This window comes from Crinia signifera, chromosome 2 (assembly GCF_055691185.1).
Source record: "Crinia signifera chromosome 2, ASM5569118v1, whole genome shotgun sequence".
Classification (NCBI taxonomy): Eukaryota; Metazoa; Chordata; class Amphibia; order Anura; family Myobatrachidae; genus Crinia; species Crinia signifera.
Genome location: NC_139218.1, coordinates 19,795,293 through 19,821,303, shown reverse-complemented (window position 1 = coordinate 19,821,303; position 26,011 = coordinate 19,795,293). Strand labels below are relative to the sequence as shown.

Below are 26,011 nucleotides of genomic sequence, written 5' to 3'. Positions count from 1 at the left end.
TCCACACACAGCACCTTAGCTATAAGACGCTGCTACCAATGGTTATGTGCCGGAGCTCTGCTCTGTCCCTTAACCCCTTCCTGACACAGCATGTTTTTGCCTTCCTGACAGAGCCCTTTTTTTCAAATCTGACATGTATCACTTAAGTGGGGATAACTTTTTTTTGCTTTTACTTATCCCAGTGATTTTGAGATTGTTTTTTCGTGACACATTGTACTTCAAGTTAGTGGTAAATTTTCGTCGATACAGTCTGTGTTTTTTTGTGAAAAATACCAAAATGTCGGAAAAAAATGGAAAATTTAGCAATTTGCAAAATGTTAAATTTTCTGCTTGTGAGACAAATAATCATACCACTCAAAATAGTTAATAACTAACATAGACCATATGTCTACTTTATGTTTCCATCATTATTTCAACTTCCTTTTAATTTTTTTGGACACTAGGAGGCTTACAATATGAATAGCAAATTTTCAAATTTTCAAGAAAATTTCAAACACTGATTTTTTTAGGGACCAGCTCAGTTCTGATGTGACTTTGAGGGACTTGTATGTGAGACACCCCCATAAATGATGCCATTTCAAAAACTGCACCCCTCACAGTATTCAAAACAGCATTTTGGAAGTTTGTTAACCCTTTAGGTGTTTCACAGGAATTAAAACAAAGTGTAGGTGAAATTTCAAAATTTCATTTTTTTTGCAGATTTGCAATTTTAATAAATTTTTCTAAGGAACACAGTACATTTTACTAGAGAAATGTGACTAAAAATTGATTCCCCCAATTCTTTTGTTTTCATAAATATCCTATATGTGGCCCTAGTGTGCACGTTGACCAAACCACAGGCTTCATAATAGAAGGAGCACCTACTTGATTTTGGAGCCTCCTTTTTATGAGATTATTTTTAGGCACCATGCAAACTACACCCCTCAGGGAATTCATCTAGGGGTATAGTGTACATTTCAAACCCCCAGGGGTTTCACCAATTGTGGTACAACTGGGCAGTGAAAATGAAAAATTAATTTTTTTACACAAAAATGCAGTTCTGGCTCCAAATTTGTCATTTTCACAAGGAATGAAGGAGACAAAGCACCCCAAAATCTGTGCCCCAATTTCTCCCGAGTATGGCAATGCCTCACATGTGACCAAAAAATACCAGTTGGGTGCATGGCAGGACTCAGAAGGGAAGGAGTGATATTTGGATTTTGCAGCACAGATTCTGGTGGAATGTTGGTGGGTGCTATGTCGCATTAGCAAGACCCCCAAAGCACCAATACAGTGGAACCCCCCACAAGTGACCCCATTTTGCAAACTACACCCCTCAGGGAATTCATCTAGGGGTATAGTGTACATTTCAAACCCCCAGGGGTTTCACCAATTTTGATACAACTGGGCAGTGAAAATGAAAAATTACATTTTTTTACACAAAAATGCAGTTCTGGCTCAAAATTTGTCATTTTAACAAGGAATGAAGGAGAAAAAGCACCCCAAAATCTGTGCCCCAATTTCTCCCGAGTACGGCAATGCCTCACATGTGACCAAAAAATACCAGTTGGGTGCATGACAGGACTCAGAAGGGAAGGAGTGATTTTTGGATTTTGCAGCTCAGATTCTGGTGGAATGTTGGTGGGTGCTATGTCGCATTAGCAAGACCCCCCAAGCACCAATACAGTGGAACCCCCCCACAAGTGACCTCATTTTGCAAACTAGACCCCTCAGGGAATTCATCTAGGGGTATAGTGTACATTTCAAACCCCCAGGGGTTTCACCAATTTTGATACAACTGGGCTGTGCAACTGAAAAATTACATTTTTTTACACAAAAATGCAGTTCTGGCTCAAAATTTTTCATTTTCACAAGGAATGAAGGAGACAAAGCACCCCAAAATCTGTGCCCCAATTTCTCCCGAGTATGGCAATGCCTCACATGTGACCAAAAAATACCAGTTGGGTGCATGGCAGGACTCAGAAGGGAAGGAGTGATTTTTGGATTTTGCAGCTCAGATTCTGGTGGAATGTTGGTGGGTGCTATGTCGCATTAGCAAGACCCCCGAAGCACCAATACAGTGGAACCCCCCCACAAGTGACCCCATTTTGCAAACTACACCCCTCAGGGAATTCATCTAGGGGTATAGTGTACATTTCAAACCCCCAGGGGTTTCACCAATTTTGATACAACTGGGCTGTGCAACTGAAAAATTACATTTTTTACACAAAAATGCAGTTCTGGCTCCAAATTTTTCATTTTCATAAGGTATGAAGGAGAAAAAGCACCCCAAAATCTGTGCCCCAATTTCTCCCGAGTATGGCAATGCCTCATATGTGACCAAAAAATACCAGTTGGGTGCATGGCAGGACTCAGAAGGGAAGGAGTGATTTTTGGTGGTGGAATGTTGGTGGGTGCTATGTCGCATTAGCAAGACCCCCAAAGCACCAATACAGTGGAACCCCCCCACAAGTGACCCCATTTTGCAAACTACACCCCTCAGGGAATTCATCTAGGGGTATAGTGTACATTTCAAACCCCCAGGGGTTTCACCAATTTTGATACAACTGGGCAGTGAAAATGAAAAATTACATTTTTTTACACAAAAATGCAGTTCTGGCTCAAAATTTGTCATTTTAACAAGGAATGAAGGAGAAAAAGCACCCCAAAATCTGTGCCCCAATTTCTCCCGAGTACGGCAATGCTTCATGTGTGACCAAAAAATGGCAGGACTCAGAAGGGAAGGAGTGATATTTGGATTTTGCAGCTCAGATTCTTGTGGAATTTTGGTGGGTGCTATGTCGCATTGGCAAGACCCCCGAAGCACCAATACAGTGGAACCCCCCCACAAGTGACCCCATTTTGCAAACTACACCCCTCAGGGAATTCATCTAGGGGTATAGTGTACATTTCAAACCCCCAGGGGTTTCACCAATTTTGATACAACTGGGCAGTGAAAATGAAAAATTACATTTTTTTACACAAAAATGCAGTTCTGGCTCAAAATTTTTCATTTTCATAAGGTATGAAGGAGAAAAAGCACCCCAAAATCTGTGCCCCAATTTCTCCCGAGTACGGCAATGCTTCATGTGTGACCAAAAAATGGCAGGACTCAGAAGGGAAGGAGTGATATTTGGATTTTGCAGCTCAGATTCTGGTGGAATTTTGGTGGGTGCTATGTCGCATTAGCAAGACCCCCGAAGCACCAATACAGTGGAACCCCCCCACAAGTGACCCCATTTTGCAAACTACACCCCTCAGGGAATTCATCTAGGGGTATAGTGTACATTTCAAACCCCCAGGGGTTTCACCAATTTTGATACAACTGGGCAGTGAAAATGAAAAATTACATTTTTTTACACAAAAATGCAGTTCTGGCTCAAAATTTGTCATTTTCATAAGGTATGAAGGAGAAAAAGCACCCCAAAATCTGTGCCCCAATTTCTCCCGAGTACGGCAATGCCTCACATGTGACCAAAAAATACCAGTTGGGTGCATGGCAGGACTCAGAAGGGAAGGAGTGATTTTTGGATTTTGCGGCTCAGATTCTGGTGGAATGAATGGTGGGTGCTATGTGGCATTAGCAAGACCCCCGAAGCACGGTGAAATGATGAACCTAATAATCCATAGATGTGTGGTATATTTTAAAACACTCCTTTATACATAGGCCGGGTTTGTCGGGGCAAGTGTCACACTGGAAAATAGTTTGCTTTCTTATTCCCTTTTTATAGCAAACTTTGCACCTTTTTTGTGTCCTGCCCTTTTTTCCAGTGGAGGGGATTTCATCAGGAAAATGCTGCCCTGGTACAATACGGGGGCCAGTACTAGAAGTACTGGGGCCCTCTGCCTGCTGGTTCCCAAATATTAGGCCCTTTATGACTTCCTCTTGAAAGTGCATAAATGTCCCCCTCTGGCTGGTAGAACGGAATAGCACGTAAGCGTTATACAGTGCCATCTGGATGATATACACGGCCAGCTTCTTGTACCAGATTTTTGTTTTCCGCAGGGCACTGTACGGCTTCAGTACCTGATCTGAAAGATCCACTCCGCCCATGTACCTATTGTAATCCAGGATACAATTAGGTTTTGAGGTGTGGGTACTGGTACCTCGTACAGGGACGGAGGTGGTACTGTCTCCGTGAATTGTTGTCAGTATAAGGACATCCCTCTTGTCCTTATATTTGACCAACAACATATTTTCGGTGCATATTTCCCTGCTTTCACCCCTTCTCATTACTTGGGCAATGTGCGTTTTTGGGAGGCCTCTTTGGTTCTTGCGCACAGTACCGCAAGCTGCTGTACCTCTTGAACCAAGGGCCTTAAACAGGGGGATGCTGGTGTAAAAGTTATCCACATAGAGGTGATAACCTTTATCCAGGAAGGGGTGCACTAAATCCCAGACAATTTTTCCACTAACACCTACGAGGGAGGGGGGGGGGGGCATTCTGGCGGTTCAATTCTTGAATCCTTCCCTTCATATACCCTAAACCTGTGGGTGTACCCTGAGGTGCTTTCACACAGCTTATACATTTTTATGCCATACCTTGCCCTCTTACTGGGAAGGTACTGGCGGAATTTAACCCTTCCTTTAAAATGTATAAGGGACTCGTCTATGCAAATGAATTTATCTGGGATGTACATCTCTTCAAATTTGGCACTGAAGTGATCAATGACCGGCCTGACTTTGAATAGCTGGTCAAAGGTGGGATCATCTCTGGGTGGGCACTGTGCATTATCGTTGTAATGCAAAAATTTAAGGATTAACTCAAAACGATTCCGGGTCATGGCCATACGGTAAAGTGGGGTGCTGTACAGAACATCTGTACTCCAATATTGCCTAATTTCTGGCTTTTTTACTATGCCCATATGAAACACCAGACCCCAAAACGTCATCATCTCTACTGCATCTACAGGGGTCCACCTAGCAAATAATGACGTGGGGTTTTGAGCAATAAACTGCTGGGCATATAAATTAGTTTGGTCCACCATTAAATTTATAAAATCATCAGAGAAAAATAATTTGAAAAAGTCAATTTCTCTGAGACCTGTTGAATCAAATTGGATTCCTGGGATGGCCAAAAACTCAGGAACCTGGGGCTCAAAATTGTCTGGTGGTGGGGTCCATATGAGATCAATTATTGGGGGGGGGGTCTCAGCTGCTCTACGGGGGCGTCTTTGAGGGGGTCCCTCATCACTAGAGGAGGAAGAGGAGCTTAAGATGAATCCTTCAAATTCCCCGCTTGCCTCACTGGCTGTGTCAGAGTCAGAGGCAAGCATGGCATATGCCTCCTCCGCTGAATACATTCTTCTGGATGACTGGGATGACATTTGGGATGACATTTGGGATGACATTTGGGATGACATTTTTATTTTTGTGTTTCTGGTAGTGAAATGTTTCAACACGTGTATAGTGTAGGGGGGGTACAAACTTTATTTAAATGTAGTATGTAGTGTGTAGTGTGTATGTAGTGCAGAAAAAAAAAAAAAAAAAAAAAGGTCCTGCGCCAAAAATTGAGCACAGATGTTGGTCAGTAACGTCCGTCACTGAACAGCGCTCAAAGGCAACAGGAATTTGATCAAAAAAATTTGATAAAAAAAAATTAAAAAAATACCCCACAGCACCCTCAAAAAAAAAAAAAAAAGGTGATCAGTGATGCGACACTGATTACCAGTGAGGGGCAGCAGGTGCACAACCTTTGGTGCAACTGACAGTGCAACTGGCAGGTATATATAAAAAAAAAAACCCTGCACCCCCAAAAAGTTGCTGATCAGCACAGATATACTGATCAGCACAAAAGGGGGGGGGTAGCAGACACAAAATATAGCACTCTCTATCACTCTCTGTCACTATCTCTCTCTATCTATCTTTCTCTATCTATCTCTCTATCTCTCACTATCTATCACTCTATGACACTGCAGCAGCAGCACTGACAGTTATATATATAAAAAAAAAACCTGCAGCCCCAAAAAGGGGGGGTAGCAGACACAAAATATAGCACTCTCTATCACTATCTCTCTATCTCTCACTATCTATCACTATCTATCACTATCTATCACTCTATGACACTGCAGCAGCAGCACTGACAGTTATATATATAAAAAAAAACCCTGCAGCCCCAAAAAGGGGGGGTAGCAGACACAAAATATAGCACTCTCTATCACTATCTCTCTATCTCTCACTATCTATCACTATCTATCACTCTATGACACTGCAGCAGCAGCACTGACAGTTATATATATATAAAAAAAAAACCTGCACCCCCAAAAAGGGGGGGTAGCAGACACAAAATATAGCACTCTCTGTCACTATCTCTCTATCTCTCTCTATCTCTCTCTATCTCTCTCTCTATCTCTCTCTATCTCTCTATCACACTGCAGCAGCAGCAGGAAGTCACAAGAAGTCAGATCCAGGAAGCGTCCAGCACGCTACAAGCAGTGATCAGGTGATCAGGTAAGGTATTTGCAAGGATCAGGTAAGTATTTGCAAGGATCAGGTCAGTATCACGGCAGATAGGCACGGTGACCGCTCTGCACGCAATTCCAGACCGGAATGGCGTCTGCAGCGCAGTCACCGTTAGTTTAAATGTCGCGCCTTGGCTGTGATTGGTCCGTGGGTCCCACGGACCAATCACAGCCTTGGGGGCAGGTGGGGTGAGGTGTCGTCGTCACCGATGACCCCCTCATGTCCCCTGACGCCCGGCGGTGATTGACACCTGTGTTACCGAGCGTCTGATTCGCTGGTAACACAGGAAACCGCTGTGAATGGCTGTTCACACTGAACAGCCAATCACAGCGATCGCCGACGGGGGGGCGGCATCGCAGCCCCCCCTGGGCATGCAGGGACATGTCTGCTGTCAGGGACAGCAGACATCGTCCCTCTGTCACTGCGTCTCTAGACGCAGTGACAGTTTAAAGTCATGACGTACATTTATGCCATGTGTCGGGAAGTACATCCCGACCATGACGTAAATGTACGTCAAATGTCGGGAAGGGGTTAAATTGAATGATGTGGTACAAGCGGGATGCGGTCAATTTCCCGGCGGTCGGAATCCCGGCGGTCAAAATCCTGACGCCGGAATCCCGAAACTTTCTCCCTCCGTGGGTGTCCACGACACCCATAGAGTGAGAATAAATTAGCGTGCCGAGTGTAGCGAGGCACCGGGCCTGCTGCGTGGCAAGAGCAGCGTGCCTGCAAGGGGGGCGAACCACGTCCCCCCCTTGTCGGGAATTCGGTGGTCGGGATTTTGACCACCGGGATTCCATACCGAATCCGTACCAGCTCTAGTAATCATATTACATCCCTTCCAACTGCCTCCGCTATTTGGAGACTGTCCTGCTGTCCTTCCCGCTGGTGGCAATGTCCTGTGGGCAGAGGGGGACAGTTGGGGGAAGCCGGAGACCACTGCTCTGCCCTACAGCTGGCAATTGATGAAGAGCATGTGCACAGTGCCGGGAGAGAACCGGGGCTTCCTAGCTGCTCGGAAAACAGTGGGCATGCCCCCAATGATGAAAATGGGGATCGCAACACTAGGCCCCATCCATTTGGGGATATAGCCCCACATAATTTTTTGAATGTCCGAACCAACTTTTAATGGGCAAAAAGTTGGGAGGTATAATATTAAATACCATTGTTATCATAATTTGAGGTGGGGGGTTTCCGGGAAACCATAACCCTGCATTTGCCTATGATATGGATGCACTGATATTGGAGTTTGTCTGTGGTCCGATTAGAGTTATACAATGTGGCTGCTCCTGCAGATTCTGTGTAACATAATTCTTTGCCACAACCCTCTGCCAGTTGGCCGGAAAAGGGTCAGTATGTGCTTTATGGGTGTGAGCTTGGAACATATCCAGTGAGCAAACTTTGGGGAATTCTTTTTTAAACAGTAATTGTAATTATTGAACCTTTTTTGGTAATAGCCGCAAACTTAGTATTGAATGGAAAGCTACACTGGGGGGTATGCGCCATTGGGTCGTCCCAACAAGGGTCGTTATGGATCGACCACTGAAAGATGACAGGACAATAGGTTGACACCTTTAAAATGTTGACATGGCTCTAGGGCCACAAGCATTAGGTCGACAATAGTAAAATCGACATGGGATTTTCCAAGAAAAATTGTCCCAATGTCGATACAGTCGACATGGACACCAAAAAAGTGCACCGCGTCCCCTCAAATGGCTTGCTGCGCTCGCCATGCTTCAGGCATGGTGCTTCGCTACTCTCGGTACACTATGTTCTACCTACTCGCCCTAGTGGATGGTAGGGCATGAAATACCGCCTGTCGGCATGTGTCCGCTCAAAAAAAAACCAGTGAAAAACCAATGTCGACCTTTTGACTGTCAACCGTCCCATTGTCGACCTAATGCTTGAGTCAATCTTATGACCCTGACGACCTAAAGCCACATCAACCTTTTCAAGGTGTCGACCGAAATCCTGTTGACCTTCATTGGCTGACTCAATGCATGTTAACCTTTCCTATGTCGACCTAGTGATCCTATACCTACTGGGGGAGGTGGAGTAAATGGCAATATTTCATACTTTAAGTTGGAACCTAATGCTTTATTGTAGAAATTCGGGTTGGGTCCTGATTTTTGGAAACATTGGCCCAATCTAATTGCAGAAGCCTGCAGGTTGGTAGGCGGTTCGGTTGTATTAAAAATAAAAGTATACAGGTGATAGAAGATAAATCTCTACTGGGCTAAGAACTTTACAGCCGTGCAGCACTGTGATGCTCCAATAACACTGTAATAGTGTTGATCTGTCACATGCTGACCATTTCCTAGTGGCAAATAAACAACATGCACCTGACATCTAGAAAGTTTGACCTTTTAAGTTGGTGAATAATATTGAATTAGATATTTGAAGCTATTAAGGTTACAGAGGCCCTTATTCTGATTCGGACGGTACGGCCCGCGTGCGGCCGTACCGCCGATGTTTTTATTCTGCACATGCGCAGAGGTCAATCTGCGCATGTGCAGCCCCCTTCGCCGCAGACGTATTTCGTCCGCCGCAAAGGGGGCGTATAGGGGCGTGAGGGGCTTCATACCCTCATTTCCCTATGTGTACGCCCCGCGTTTCATGGGCGTTCCCATGCAAACGCGGGGCGTATGCATGGTAATGAGGGTTTGACGCAATCTAATGGGGGCGGAAAGCTGACGTCGCCGGATGTCAGCTCTCAGCCCCCATACAAGCTATCACACGGACGATTGTCCGTGTGGTCTCAGCTTGCGGGAGCTGCTGGGGCGTGCGGACCTGCCTTCGATGGTCGACGACCATCGAATGCAGGGGGCAGCTCCCACCATGGTGGAGGCGTACGCCTCCACCATTTTTATGCGGATCGCCAGCCGTCCGTGTACGGACGGCCGTGGCGATCCGTCTCGTGGGCGGGGATTGGTTTGTGCGGCCGGAGCACCGTGTGCGGCTCCGGCCGCACCAACCAGAATAAGGGCCTTAGTCATGTATACACTTGGTTAAGAGACTGCTTGCAGAGCTCAACCATCTATCTACAGTATATGTCAGCTACATCTCCCGCACTTCGCCCACTTCCTAAGTGAAGTGGGAAGCCTGGAGGTTTTGATGATGATGGCTTTGATCAGTCAGGATGATACTTACTGCATTACACGCTCCCTGCACATTGGGCAAGGTTGCACGCTTCGGCACTCTCTCAGAGGCCCTTATTCTGGTTGGTGCGTATATTTCCGATTTATTTCGGAGAGGTCCGCACGCCACACTGTGCAGACATCGTACGAAAAATTGCCCACCGGTCCTCCGCATTCGGACGGACTCACTCTTTAAGAAGAGGGCGTGTTTACGGACGACATCCAAACCTTTGCGTGTGCGGTGGACACACACATATTCTGCACGGTCTTACAGCATATGCACGGTCTTAGCGCGTCAGAACGGACGGGAACCTGCCCGTACGCACCGATGCGGTGTATTTACGCAAAACTCACCACTATTATCTGAACACCGAAATCTATAACATGACCCACTTATGCAATTAGGCAACCTCATTAAAAAGGGATTGTTTTTAATGGTCATCTATTATTTCTCAAATTGATAATTAAACACTTTACTACCACTTTAGATTAACCCTTACATCATGCTAAGTTCTAAACATTCTTTCTTGCCCCTTTACTCCCATGTGTTTAAGCTGCAATGGTTCCAATTGAAGCAATGACAAGAGTGTAATTAATGAGTAATGAGTAAAGTAGGTGATTGTATTGTGTTCAGCTGAAATTGGTTGAGGTGCGCCCGTACTGATTGGGCGTTCCGAATGCCTGGCGCATGACCGAGTGGTGTCCGCAAAGCAATACTTGCTTATGAAGACCGCATGTTTCCTGCCTTTTTGTTCGTGTGCATTCGGTGTGCTGTCCGAATGTACGCGTACCATAATTAGTGCACTCCCTCGTGTACGCCCATGTTTACGCCCAGTTTAGCCCACTTTGAAACTAAGACCCTGTGTAGTTCCGAATGACGCCCATAATACGCCCATATTTCCAGAGTGAATGCGGTGCACATTTCTGTACGGTATTGGTGAGAACAAGTACGGAGAACTTGCGTGGCACATGCGCATAGCGTTGCCCACGCATGCGCAGACGGCTAAAAAACGCCATCCGAAAGAGTGCGGGAAAGTACGCACAGACCAGAATAAGGCCCAGAGAGAGCTTTATACAATATGTAGCACAGTTGTAGGATTGATCCTATTCAATGAATTCTGAAGGTAACTGTATTGATTCAACCTTTACTTATAGAAATGTTGATTCTTTAAGAATCGGCTCAAGATGATTCAGTGGTGGATGTTTGTGCAATTGAAGAGCTTTGTTTACGTTATGCCTATGTACTGTATAGCGTATAAAGCAAACATTTAGTATACTCTAGGCCAGTGGTTCCCAAACTTTTTTGCATCACGGCACGCTAGATTATCAGAATATTTGTCAAGGCACCCCTAGGTGCAAAGTTTGCTACCGAGCAGGGCCGCCACTAGTAATGTTGGGGCCCAGGACTGACCTTCAGCCCAAGCCCCCAACGGCAACCCCCCCTCGCGCGCCGGCACCCCGCCCCCCCCCCCCCACAATGTCATCCTTAGGTCCAGTTATGTGGTGAGGGACAGGATCCACTTCTGTTTATCCACATATTTCAAAACTGGAAGCCACAAGCACTGATTTTGCCTATTACATGGACCATAAATAATTTAAATTGGTACTGGACAACCAAACCGAGGCATCCCAGGGAGCCTAGGCGCACAGTTTGGGAACCACTGCTCTAGGCAGTAAGCTTAGATCAGCAGGAGCAGCAGCGGCAGAGAATTGTAGCCCTCCCAGTCTAGTGCATGGACTGTCATACAATATGCATGTGTCTGTCTGAGCAGATGGCTGATGTCACAGCTAACTCCTGATTAGCTGCAGCACTGAGAATCAGCTATGTCCAGTGTGTCACCTCCCAGCCTGTTGTCTCTACGGGAACACTCCTGCTTTATCTGCTAATGGTGCCGTGCCTCAGCAACCTGTATAATAGATACTGGACACCCGCTCTTTATGTGTTATTAATCAACAGCATTGTTTTTTGTTGTAGTTTGTCAACTAAATACTGTCTTTAAACAGACAGTGGGATTACTGTATAACTGCAAGAGCCGGACTGGCCAACCGGCCTTTCTGGCAAATGCTAGAAGAGCTGATGGCTTGATGGACCGGACCATCGGGAAAGCCTGGATGTACAGCTCAACCTCTTGTTGGTCTACTCGCCAGGGCTGCCACTAGTCATGTTGGGGCCCGGGACTGACCTTCAGTCCAGGCCACCGGGCCCCCAGCGGTACCCCCTCCCCCAGTGGCACAAACGCGCTGGAACCCCCCCCCCCCCCCAATTACTATTACTTACCAGCAGCGGCGCGCGGCATCTTCCTCCTTCCTGGATGGTTGGGAGCGCACACAGCACAGTGCAGCCTGCAGAGTGCCGAGTCCCTCTGTATCCTTGGCTCGGCACTTTGCAGGCTGCACTGTGTATTGTGCGTGCCTGGCTGAAGGGCGCCGGGTTGGGGATGCATTGTGCGGAGGTGGTGGTGTGGCACCTTGCCACTGTTGGCAGCTGCTCGGGCCCCTCCAGAGGCCGGGGCCCGGGACAGCTGTACCCACGGCACCCCCCTGTCGGCGGCCCTGCTACTCGACCAGCATGCAGAGAACTGGGGAGTGCTGTGAGGTCACACCCAGTAAAATGAATGACTATAGAGTGGCATGCCGCCACATTCCCAATTTGCAATACAAATGGATGATCAAAGGTAGGGATGCCAGCAGTAAGAATATTAATGCCAGTATCCGGGTGCAGGGAATATAGTTAGTTTGCAGGGAAGTATAGTTACCGATCACCTGCCCCCCCCCCCCCTGTATATCCCAGGTCAGGTGGGAGATCCCAAGTCTCTCTACTAAAAACGTTTTGTGCCAGGTAACTGTGGTTGTTATAGTAGCACAGAATTATAATTATTATTAGCAGGCTAAATAGAATAAAAAGTAAAACAAGAAAATTAATATTTCACCTTTAAGTTAGAAACACACTTACCTACTTTTTATTTCTCCTCAGTGGGAGAAGTCCAGATAGGAAAAGTAGCACATCACTTTGGGGGTGGGGCCAGATTGTCATGTCATTAACCCCTCCCTCATGCACCTGAGTAGTGTTACTGAACTAATTGAGCATCTACCACTATCTGTATGTATGTCATGTCATCAGGCCCTGCCCCCAAGGTGGGCAAAAGCCTGTGATTAGCATGGGTTGAGGGTGGGGCTAAATTACATAATTTACACTGTAGCAGGCTTTTCACTGCTTTTGTCATCATCGACACGCCTGCGTTCTCAGGGATACGCCCAGCATTTTTGTGGGTGCATCCACCATTTTGTGGTCATGCGCATGAAACGATGGGTGTATCTCTGAGTCCACCCACTGCCCACCACCCAGCCCTCCATTCCTGGAGCAAACGGCTCGGCGAGTGTAAAACGAAGATCTTTTGTATCATAACGAGCTTTGACAGTGACCCAATGTTTTTGACAAATAAAGCAGGAGTATTGGATATGAAATACAGGAAGTTCTGTTAAAACATCACATTTCCTAGTTCTTCCCTGCCCACAAGAGAAAATATTCTACAATATTTGTATACTTTATTAAATCTAAGATTTTACAAAATCTCTATACCTAAAATACATGTTATCTAATGGCGGCTCCAGGGGTGGGGCCACAGTGCAGTTCAAAATTCCAATAGGGGAGCCACACCAACTGCCAACCCAAACTGCCGGCCAAACTCACTGGCAGTTGGTAAGGATCCCCTATTTGAGTATTAAACTGTGCCACATCCCCACCTCTGTAGCTGCCAATGGTATTGTCTTATATGGGGGCTAATGTACTAGTGTTTCAAAAATGATAGGAGCTGAATTGTTCCTCCCCAGTTTATCACTTTTCAAGGCTTAGTAGTACATCTCTCCCATAAATAGAAAAATCATACATGTTCACTTGAATGCAAGCTGTAGCACTCTGTTATCAAGTTTTGTTTTTTGGCTGTAGTGTACAGCAGTGGGATTACTGGCTGAATATCTGATGTGTGTAGAAAATTAGTTTTTTCTTGGTTAAGTTTCACAAATAAGACTGAAAAAATTTACATAACGTGTTTTTGTTTCCACCTCATATCAACATAGGAAATAGAAATATCACCTGACCTCCAGAATGGAGAAGTCCCAGGAGAAGACAGCCAGGTAATAAATGAGTATAGCTCCTGTTAATTTCCTAACCCCAATTAATTAACCCTAATATGATTTGGTTTTGAAGCAATAACACTACTACCAAAATAATTCATTTTCCACGATTTTATTATAAAATAAAGGCACCCATGAAAGTGCCTCAGTCATACCATACCTCCCAACAGCATACCCCCAAACTCTCCCTATTTTTCGCAGGATTGTCCCATTTTTATGGGACTGTCCTATCGCAGGCAGCAGTCCTGGCGTGGGTTGTGGCGGTTGGGATGCCCCCTGCTTAGCATCTTTTCATGAGAGAAATAGACTGGGTGCGTGGCCAGCAGCTCACTGTGCACTGACCATGCCCCCATAGTGACAGCAAAAAATATGAGGTGTGGCTTGTGATCACGGCATTTCTGTAAAGCCACGCCCCCTTCTGCCAAGGTCACGCCTCCTTTTCATCTAATTCAGAGCTAGCTGAAAGTACAATGCTGCATTCCTCTGTACATTTAGCATTTTTTTAAGATTACATCAAGGGCCTCATTCTGTTTGGCTCGGTATGCTGTGAAGACCAATCATCGGAGAGCCCTCCCCTGCTGCCTATTCCCCATACAACCGTGCACGGGGATGTGTTTCAAAGACACATCACCTCGCACGTCTTCGCTGCCGACCATCAAGTGATTTCTCATGGTTTCACAAATAAAAGTCAGTGGAAACTGAGTGCTGGGACGAAGACAGGGCGGGGCGGGCCCGGCACACATCACCCCGCCCGCGTAGCCATTGGAACGCCCTGCAAGAAGTTTGGAATCACCCCCCCAAACAGTTATATTTCTTCAACAAAAGCAGAAAAACAAGGTATATTTGTCTTTATAACGGAGATATTGAAATTATGTCACCATGCAGTACAGCGGTACACAGCATTGTCAGGAACCTTCCTGTCTGCACAGCACAGATAGTGAAATGATGTCACCGTGCAGCACAGCGTTACACAGCATTGTCAGGAACCCTTCCTGTCTGCACAGCACAGGTAGTGAAATGATGTCCCCGTGCAGTAGAGCGCTACACAGCATTGCCAGGAACCCTTCCTGTCTGCACAGCACAGATAGTGAAATGATGTCACCATGCAGTACAGCGCTACACAGCATTGTCAGGATCCCTTCCTGTCTGCACAGCACAGATAGTGAAATGATGTCACCGTGCAGTACAGCGTTACACAGCATTGTCAGGAACCTTCCTGTCTGCACAGCACAGATAGTGAAATGATGTCACCGTGCAGTACAGCGTTACACAGCATTGTCAGGAACCTTCCTGTCTGCACAGCACAGATAGTGAAATGATGTCACCGTGCAGTACAGCGTTACACAGCATTGTCAGGAACCTTCCTGTCTGCACAGCACAGATAGTGAAATGATGTCACCGTGCAGTACAGCGGTACACAGCATTGTCAGGATCCCTTCCTGTCTGCACAGCACAGATAGTGAAATGATGTCACCGTGCAGTACAGCGTTACAAAGCATTGTCAGGAACCTTCCTGTCTGCACAGCACAGATAGTGAAATTATGTCACCATGCACTACAGCGCTACACAGCATTGTCAGGAACCTTCCTGTCTGCACAGCACAGATAGTGAAATGATGTCACCGTGCAGTACAGCGTTACACAGCATTGTCAGGAACCCTTCCTGTCTGCACAGCACAGATAGTGAAATGATGTCACCGTGCAGTACAGCGTTACACAGCATTGTCAGGATCCCTTCCTGTCTGCACAGCACAGATAGTGAAATGATGTCACCGTGCAGTACAGCGTTACACAGCATTGTCAGGAACCTTCCTGTCTGCACAGCACAGATAGTGAAATTATGTCACCGTGCAGTACAGTGTTACACAGCATTGTCAGGATCCCTTCCTGTCTGCACAGCACAGATAGTGAAATGATGTCACCGTGCAGTACAGCGGTACACAGCATTGTCAGGATCCCTTCCTGTCTGCACAGCACAGATAGTGAAATGATGTCACCGTGCAGTACAGCGGTACACAGCATTGTCAGGATCCCTTCCTGTCTGCACAGCACAGATAGTGAAATGATGTCACCGTGCAGTACAGCGTTACACAGCATTGTCAGGATCCCTTCCTGTCTGCACAGCACAGATAGTGAAATGATGTCAACGTGCAGTACAGCGTTACACAGCATTGTCAGGATCCCTTCCTGTCTGCACAGCACAGATAGTGAAATTATGTCACCGTGCAGTACAGCGTTACACAGCATTGTCAGGATCCCTTCCTGTCTGCACAGCACAGATAGTGAAATGATGTCACCGTGCAGTACAGCGTTACACAGCATTGTCAGGATCCCTTCCTGTCTGCACAGCACAGATAGTGAAATGATGTCACCGTGCAGTACAGCGTTACACAGCATTGTCAGGAACCTTTCCTGTCTGCACAGCACAGATAGTGAAATGATGTCACCGTGCAGTACAGCGTTACACAGCATTGTCAGGAACCCTTCCTGTCTGCACAGCACAGATAGTGAAATGATGTCCCCGTGCAGTACAGCGTTACACAGCATTGTCAGGATCCCTTCCTATCTACACAGCACAGATAGTGAAATGATGTCCCCGTGCAGCACAGCGGTACACAGCATTGTCAGGATCCCTTCCTGTCTGCACAGCACAGATAGTGAAATGATGTCCCCGTGCAGTACAGCGTTACACAGCATTGTCAGGAACCCTTCCTGTCTGCACAGCACAGATAGTGAAATGATGTCCCCATGCAGTACAGCGTTACACAGCATTGTCAGGAACCCTTCCTGTTTGCAGAGCACAGATAGTGAAATGATGTCACCGTGCAGTACAGCGTTACACAGCATTGTCAGGATCCCTTCCTGTCTGCACAGCACAGATAGTGAAATGATGTCACCGTGCAGTACAGCGTTACACAGCATTGTCAGGATCCCTTCCTGTCTGCACAGCACAGATAGTGAAATGATGTCACCGTGCAGCACAGCGTTACACAGCATTGTCAGGATCCCTTCCTGTCTGCACAGCACAGATAGTGAAATGATGTCACCGTGCAGCACAGCGTTACACAGCATTGTCAGGATCCCTTCCTGTCTGCACAGCACAGATAGTGAAATGATGTCACCGTGCAGCACAGCGTTACACAGCATTGTCAGGAACCCTTCCTGTCTGCACAGCACAGATAGTGAAATGATGTCACCGTGCAGCACAGCGTTACACAGCATTGTCAGGATCCCTTCCTGTCTGCACAGCACAGATAGTGAAATGATGTCACCGTGCAGTACAGCGTTACACAGCATTGTCAGGAACCCTTCCTGTCTGCACAGCACATTCTCTGTACTATTAATGTACTTGTGCGGGGCACCCTGGAAATGATAAGATAGGAGGTAGGAGGCACACCTCTCATTGTAGCAAGGTTTCAGTATAGAATTTATGGCGCACGATCAAGAAAATATTGTCATTGGGCGTATTCTGTGCCTAGGGGCGCGCTTGACACACACACACACCGCCCCCCCCCCCTCCCACCTATCACTTTACTGTTGCCACGGTGAAAGACACAAACAGGCTGTTATTGTGCCTTCATTTTATCTGCTGTTCAGCAACTTATTTCCTGGTAATATTTGGACTGTCTTTCCTTAATGGTGGCTGCAACTTGTGTGTGTATTCTTGATTGGTTGTTCAGCACTAATGCCTGAGGTGACAGCGCCCCCTAGAGCGTTAACCCATAACTGTCATGGTTGGGTTACATGTGCTAATTCACTAATGCCGTGTTCTCACTGCGAGTGAGAAAGACACGGCTTTTACCCGGCATTAAAATGCCGGGGACTGACGCGCTGGACCCCCGTTCTCATTGCAAGGCAAATTCCCGGGTGAAGAAGTTCTACCCGGGAATTTGCCTTTAAACACGGGTCAACCCGTGTCTGCATATCCGGATCTCATACCCCTTTCACACAGAAAATGAAATACCCGGGTGAAGCAGTTCCACCCGGGAATTTCATTAAATACACGGGTCCTTTTTCTGTGTGAAAGGGCACACCCGTGTCGTAAATCCCGTGTCTCCGACCCGGGAATTGACCAGGGTCGAGGACACGGGATTTATGACCCGTGTTAACCCTTTCACACAGAAGAAATACCCGTGTTATTCAGCAAATTACGAGTAGAAATTTTCAACCCGGTAATTTGTTCTTCTGTGTGAAGGGTGGTCAGGCTGCTCCCGGCAAATTGACACAGCATTTGAAATGCCGTGTATTTGCCGGGATTTTCAGACTTTTCTGTCTGAAAGGGGTATCAGACGTGGGTAGAAGGAAGGGTTTTACCCGTGTATGAAATCCGGATATGCGACCCGTTCACACTGCCAAAAATCCCGTGTTAAAAGGAAAATTCCCGGGTCTACATGCTAGACATGGGAATTTGGCTCCAGTGAGAACGGGGTATCAATGGAGTAATGAACAGCTTGGTGCATCTAATGGTTACTAGAAGTGTCTTCTCATCACTCGTACATTGTGATAACTGCTTTATTTGTTATAGGCACCATTTTATTTCCAGAACTCCATCGACACCATTAATGTTGCTTTATTGTATTTATTGTATATATTTGAGTTCTTTGTGGTGCATTAAGGAGATGTAGCCATTAAGGAGATGTAGACGCAGCAGCGGTGCGGAAAAAGGGAAAATGTTGCTGCCTCTAGGATTCGGGAAACGGCGCACTAGTTTATTCTCCCACCCCGCCGTAGTGGATGGTAGGGTATGAAATACCACCTGTCGACACGTCAGCTAAAAAAAACCTCTCATGTCGACCTTCCCACTGTCGACCATAGCCATGTCGACTTCCAGTGGTCAACACAATGTATGTCATCCTAAATTGGGCCGAGCTAGTGACCGTGTTCCTTTATACAGCTGATTGGCTGGCTGTTTATTACTTTTTGAATCTTGATACATCTGGCCCAAAGTCATATATCGAGCACTCTGTTATAGTGTACAAGCGCCTAATCCTACTTTTCCTATTATACAGTATAATGACTAACACCTGATTACTATTTCCACTTCTCAGAGTACTGACACTTCCCCTGTAACTGAGGATAAGCCGGAAGACACCCAGGCAGAGGCCACTGATGCAGCTGAGGAGAAGCAGGTACAAGGGAGCTGTCTGGTTTTAGCGTTTACCAGCTGTTCACGTTTGTACATTCGGTACTTGTTTCCTATCACGGTGCCAGCGATAAAAATTGTATCCATCGGGACCTAAAAAATCGCGTCCATCGCATGCAACCAAATCGCATGCGATGCGATCGACGCAATTTTTACATTGGAACCAATGTAAAATGGTCCCTGAGACCCGATTTTACATTGGCCCCAATGTTAAATGCCCCCCAGACCGCAATTTTCATTGTATCCCCACCCTGATGTTAACGCCACCCCACGATTAACGCCAACCCGAAGCGTGTCGAGCGCAGCGGACCCGTGAGGGGTGGCGGTACACGCACTCCGTCCTATGCATACCCCCACTATCCACGTCGGCGTGGAGTTGATTTTATATAGTGTGGCGAGCCCGAAGCGTGGTGAGCGGACGCGTAATACCTGTGAAGTAATGCGCGTCCGCTTGCCACGCTTCGGGCTCGGTGGCTCACTGCGCTCGCCATTTCACCCATCAGGGTTGGCAAACAATAAAAATTGGGGTCTGGGGGCCATTTCACATTGATTCCAATGTAAAAATCACGTCGATCGCATCGCATGCGATTTGGTTGCATGCGATGCGATCGACGCGACTTTTTTGGACCCGATGGATACAATCTTGATTGCAGCCGCCGTGCTAGGAAATAAGTACCAAAATCAACTCCACGCCAACGTGGATAGTGGGGGTATGAAAAGGTCGGAGGGCACATAACGCCGCCCCTCGCGGGCTCGCTGCGCTCGCCATGTTTTGGGGGTGGGTATACAATCAAAAATCTGGTCCATTGGGCCATTTAACATTGTTCCCTATGTAAAATCGGGTCCATCGCATTGGTCGCATTTTATGCCATTATAATGGCATACAATGGACCCGATTTTACATAGGAATTTGACATTGAATACAATTAATTTAATGTTAAATCGCGTCGGTCGCATCGCATACCTTAAGTTAAGGCATGCAATGGACGCGATTTTTTAATTGTCGGGGAAAAGACTAAAAATAGCCCTAAAATCGCGTCCATCCCATACCTTAACTTAAGGTATGCGATGACCCACGACGGGCGCCGTGCTAGGAAAAAAGTACCGTACATTCTATTTGTCACTTAAATATTCACCCCATATAAAACTTTTAGCAGTACCTAGAATCTCCCATAATTCATCTGGGTGTCGAGTTTTAACCATGCGGCTCTGACTCTATGGAACTCATTTCCCCGCACAGTTCCAGAGGCCACCACTCTAGAATCCTTCAAAAAACAGACTCAAGGCTTACCTGTTTACTCAAGCATTTCTGCAATTCCCTTAAGTATCGTTTATAAAAAAGCTTTTCTGTACTTAATTGTTCCTGTACTGTATTACATTTATTCTATCTGTTTACCGCCTTGAGTCCTGTTGGAGAAAGAGCTCTATATAAATACAATTATTATTATTATTATTATTATCTCTTAATGTATTTTCTATAACTCTCCCTGTTGTGTGATGCTTTTGCAGGAAGAAGAAGCAGCAGCAGTGGAGGAGGTAAAGTTAACTCAGAAATGTATCATTTGATTTGCTTTTAATTTCTCGTCATTGGCAAGATAAAAGCTTTGTGATTCTTTGTGACACTTTTTGTGTGATAATTCGCACTCTCTCACTTGGCGGTAAAAATTCGCAGTTTTATCACATCCAGATGTTTTCGCATAGAAAAGTATACAAATCGCTTATTTAATGGAAATCGCACTTTTGAGGTGTCTAAAAATTGCACTTTTTTCAGACCAGGGGCCAGATTCTCTAAACTTCAAAAGTGATAAAATGGAGAGTGATAAACATCCAGCCAATCAGCTCCTACCTGCCATGTCACAGACTGTGTTTGAAAAATGTCAGACAGGAGCTGATTGGCTGGCTGTTTACCACTCTCCATTTTATCACTTTTGAAGCTTAGAGAATCTGGCCCTACGTTCTGATGGGCGAATATGTCCGAGACTTGCACAGATCATTGCGATCTGTGCATGGTCCTGGTGTATAAAAAGAGTTAAAACAAAAATAAAAATAAAAAAATGGCATGGGGTCCCCCCTTCTGAGCATAACCAGCCCCGGGCTCAAAGAGCCGGTCCTAATTTCATAAAATCACCGGGCAAAACAAATAGGGGTCCCCAGGATTTTATGAAACCAGCACCAGGCTCAAGGGCCGGTCCTGGTTCCCAAAATACGGGGGGGACAAAATGAGTAGGGGTCCCCCATATTTCAAGAACCAGCACCGGGCCCAACCAGCGAGCAGAGTAATGCCACAGCCGGGGGGAGACTTTTTATACAAGTCCCCCCGGGCAAAGCATTCTCCCCCTGACTGGTCAGCATGGGCAGGGGTCCTGGGGAAGTGGGGACCCCCCAAAGAAGGGGTCCTTCCCCTCCAGGACTTACCTGACCATGATGAAGCCCGGGGCTGTCCTCGATGCCCCTGGGCGGTGGGCCTCAAGCTGATTATATTGTAAAAAAAAGAATAAACCATTGTGTATTGCTGTGGCACTACAATTCCCAGCAAGCCAGCACCTCATGCAGGGACTTGGAGAACGACAAGTACCAGCATGCGGGGCAATAAAGGGCCCGCTGGGACTAGTAGTGCCCCAGCAGCAAATAGTTAAAAAAAAAACACACAAACACACTTACAATATAACTTTATGACACACGGAGCCCATACATTCCAACTCACCAATTCGTGTTTGTGTGTTGTGCATTTACATTATATGTACATTGCTATATATGTAGGGTCGGATAAAGGTTCCAGGCGTCCTAGGCTAATACCCATGTAGCTCCCCTTGTAATGCTGCTACACACGTCTATGGGTGCTCAGGGACTCGCCAGTCATGCTGTAGTTTCACAACGGCTGGGGGACCACAGTTTGGCCATGTCTACCCTATTGGGTTATCGGGCTCTGGAATATGAAGCATGGAACCTAGGACTTCCCAGCTCTGCTCTCACCACCAGTGATATGCGTCTTCCATTTCCAGGTGGCAGCAGAAGCAGATGATGAGCAAGCAGGAGAGGAACAGGAAGGAGAAGAGGAAGAAGCAGAAGAAGAAGAGTCATAGGGATCAGTATTGTCCCTATATTCAGGTACTGCTTGCAGATCACTGTACCATCCAGTAATGTGTCTGGTTCACTCTCTGATATCATGTAGATATTTGTCTAAATAACACAGGGTTGCCGACCCTCCCGGAATTCCCGGGAGTCTCCCGAAAATCGGGCCCCCCTCCCGGTCCCCCGGAAGGGTGGGCAACCCTCCCGGAATCTGGGGGACTCCCCTGAGCCCCCCGAATCGCGGCATGTAAATGCCGCAATCCGCGGGTCTCAGAGGAGGGGGCGGAGCTAAAATGACACAATCGCGTCATTTTAGCCCCGCCCCCTCCATGGATATCAGTCATTTCTACAATTTCCGTCATGGGGGCGGGGCTTAATGATGTCACCGTCAAGCCCCGCCCCCTGATCGGGTAAGGAAAGTCTCCTCTCCGGGCTTCTCCCGGAGAGGAGCATTAAAAAGTCGGCAACCCTGAAATAACATAAATAACTTATTGTCACATGAGGGGCCTGGAGATGAGTGAATAGGGGGAGGGGCTACAGTCACATAGGAGGGGACTGGCTGTAGTGACACATGAGGGGCCTGGAGATGAGTGATGTGGGGGTGGGGCTAGAGTGATATAGGAGGGGACTGGATGCAGTGACACGAGGGGCCTGGAGATGAGTGATGGGTGGGCGGGGCTAGAGTGATATAGGAGGGGACTGGATGCAGTGACACATGAGGGGCCTGGAGATGAGTGATGGGTGGGCGGGGCTAGAGTGATATAGGAGGGGACTGGATGCAGTGACACATGAGGGGCCTGGAGATGAGTGGTGAGTGGGTGGGGCTAGAGTGACATAGGAGGGGACTGGCTGCATTGACACATGAGGGACGTGGAGATGAGTGAATAGAGGGTGGTGCTAGACTAGAGTCACATAGGGGGGACTTACTGTAGTGACACATGAGGGGCCTGGAGATGAGTGATGAGTGGGCGGGGCTAGAGTGATATAGGAGGGGACGGAATGCAGTGACACATGAGGGGCCTGGAGATGAGTGAATAGGGGGTGGGGCTAGAGTGATATAGGAGGGGACTGGCTGCATTGACACATGAGGGGCCTTTATATGAGTGGTCAGGGGGTGGGGCTAGAGTGACATAGGAGGGGACTGGCTGCAGTAAAACATGAGGGGCCTGGAGGCGCACATGATGGGAGCTGGAGTGTATTATGCAGAACTGGCTCTTTCAATGTATTTTTGGGATCTGGTATTTAAATGTGTTTTTTTTGGGGGGGGGGGGGGGGGGGGGGGGGGGGGGGTGGTGTGTCTTGTCTGATGTGTCCTTCCTGGGTCTTACAATTTCTGATGGCAGCCTTGACTGGATGCAGTGTAGGCACTTATGCCTCAGGCCTTAAGCATACCTCCCAACTGTCACGATTTTAGAGGGACAGTCCCGATTTTCGGGTCCTGTCCCGCTGTCCCACCCCCGGCAGGCATTGTCCCGCTGCGGGGGGTGGCAGTTGGGAGACGTCTATTCTCGTATGAAAATGAAGTCACGGCTAATTAGCATAAGCCGCGCCCTCATTTGCATACGTCCCGCCCCCTTTTCGGGCGCTCAGTTGGGAGGTATGCTTAAGCAATAACTGCAAACTTCTCTCCAGTGTTTGTAAGGAGAGTCACCGATATCTAGTTGGAATTGAGAAACCTCAATAACCTTCTGTTGTGCCTTGTGGTGTGACTGTCAAGACAAAACAGGTCACCATTATCCTGCAACATGAAATGTGTTTCGGTGTATATATATAGGAGTATATAGTTTTTTCCCATTTAAAAAAATGTCATACATTGTTGGTCAGCCTGTGTTGTGCTGCCACCTTGTGACAGAAAATAAAACTCCACTTAGTTAACTTTCGAACATATGGGGGGATGCACTAACATCCACCGCCCCACATCGCCGGGTACCGCATTGTTAATAATAACATATGCACTAACATATGCGATTTATTAACGCAAAGGTTAATTCCGATAAGAGCTGTCCTTTGCGAAGCGACTTCCGGATCTGAGTGACGTCGCTGGCCGTGGGGCATGCTGGGAGGAATCCGAAAGAGAGAGAGAGGACAGGCTGCTGCTGAGCTGGGGAGAGAGGCTGTGCTACATCAGCAACCTGTTCACTCTCACTGGCTGCCCTCCTCCCCACAATGTGGGAGGGGAGAGCAAGACCCGGGCCCCTCCATGGGACCTGGGCCCGCGTAAAAAGTACCCAATCAAACCCCCCCGCCCATCCTCCGGGGCCACTGGAGATACTGGGAGGAATATTATGGAATCCCTCTCAGTATGTTGAGATGTCCCTACCGTCTGTGCCTACACTGTCCCCCGCAGCCCCGGAAGAGTAGGTTGCTCCCCCACATCTTACCGGCTTTCCCCATGTAGTAAATCTGGAGTCTTTATTATATTTCTGTTTCCTCGTAGGCTGCCCAAAATGATTTCCCACCAATGACCTGCACTTGGTGACTACAGACTACGCTGCAATTTGTTCCCACAATGAATATTTCGGAATCCTACAGGTTGGCTCTCTAGATAAGGACTATGTAAGAACTACTCTGCAAAGCCTCTTTTTGGCACTTTATCCTCATTTCAGCAAGGGCTTTTCACATGAGTGACCGTGTAACACTTTGCACTGAATATCCGCTGGATTTGTTAGAACCCGGATATGTGAACTTATATTGTGAACACAATTTGTAATAAAGTTAGAAATAAAAGTTGTATTGTTTTTAATGGTGACTTGGGAAATTTGTCATTTTATATTCCTATGTGATTTGCATGAAAATAATTTGTTTTTAAGAAAAGATCTCTGCTACATTTATTGAATCATCTACAGGTGGCCAGGTTCATGTCTAAAGCTGTGTACACACGGGGGCGATAGGGGCTGAAATTGCTGGAAATATGGTCGCAGGCGACCATATTGCCAGTGATGGGAGTGTGCCCCCCGCGATAAATCGCCAGGTGCGCGCTCCCGTTTTCAGCCCCATTCTAATCTCTGGTTGCAGGAGCTTGCTCCTGCGACCAGTTGATTACCTCTGCGGCACCGCCCGGCAGAGGTTCCCTTTCATCAGCGACCATCTCTGGTCGCTGATGAAAAGGAGAAACTGAGCAATATTTCTCTTTCAATGGTCCTGGTGACACAGCTCAACACTGGGATGTAGGAGGGTCCGAAGGAGCCAGGCACCTATCCTAAAGTTTTAGAGGGTAGGCTCCTCCCCTACTGCATCCCTGGACTCTTCAGTTCGTGTTAGGTGCCCACTGGAGTGGGTGCTATTCTAAAGGGCTGCAGGAGCAGCCGAAGAATTAGAGTAGTTAGGGGATTTTTATTATTTTATTAACTTTTACCCTAGCTAGGTAGGCACAGTGTGAGGATTCTCATAGTGAATCCTCACACTGCTTGCGCAGCAGGAGCTGACAGAAGCGCGTCCTGTCAGCTCACTGTGCACAGGGGAGACACTGTCTGGTCTCCCTGTGCAGCGCTTATAGCCTTTTCTAAAAGGCTGCCTGGGCTCCGGAGTACCCTGAAACCGGCTCCACGTTTAGGTGGGGATCATGGGGGACAGGCGTTCCGTGATGGCGGCGGCCATTTTATGCGGAGCTTACACGCTGAGCTCCTAGATGAGAGGACAGCAGCGTTGTGACAGGCATGTTCCAAGTGATCCCCATTTGAGGGGGAGACACTGGAACTAGGAAATCCTACCTAAGGAGCGGCTTGCTGGGGGTGGTTGGCGCCAAAAGGTCACGGACCCCGCAGCAGCAGGGACCTGTGGTCTCTTCCTTCACTCTGACTTTGGCGCCTTTCAGAACGCTTGCAGCGGAGCTGAGCTGGCTAACTGATCCTGGCAGAGTGACTTGGATTTCCTGGGCATCGCTTCCCCGCAGTTGAAACCAACAGACAGATAAGTGACTGGGTGCATTGCTCTGTATAAACGCTTGTACATTGTTTGCACTGTGTATACTGATAGATATACATTTATCACTTGCATCATGTCTGAGCATCAGGCTGTGGTTTTGGGGGAGGGAGCCCTTAGTGCACTGAGCGCGTGCAATGTTTGCACACAAAAGTTTGTCCCT

At 47.2% G+C, this 26,011-nt stretch overlaps 1 protein-coding gene across 1 annotated transcript in view; it reads left to right on the top strand.

Moving 5' to 3' along the window:
- SH3BGR (SH3 domain binding glutamate rich protein) overlaps window positions 1–24,670 on the top strand; it is a 57,254-nt gene extending 32,584 nt beyond the window's left edge. Inside the window, exons 5-9 of the mRNA XM_083170661.1 lie at window positions 13,657–13,713; window positions 18,761–18,841; window positions 20,365–20,391; window positions 21,858–21,963; window positions 24,365–24,670. Coding sequence (XP_083026787.1) covers window positions 13,657–13,713; window positions 18,761–18,841; window positions 20,365–20,391; window positions 21,858–21,938 — 246 coding nt within the window. The 3' untranslated portion in view covers window positions 21,939–21,963; window positions 24,365–24,670. The remainder of the gene's footprint in view (window positions 1–13,656; window positions 13,714–18,760; window positions 18,842–20,364; window positions 20,392–21,857; window positions 21,964–24,364) is intronic.
- Window positions 24,671–26,011: the final 1,341 nt, after the last annotated feature.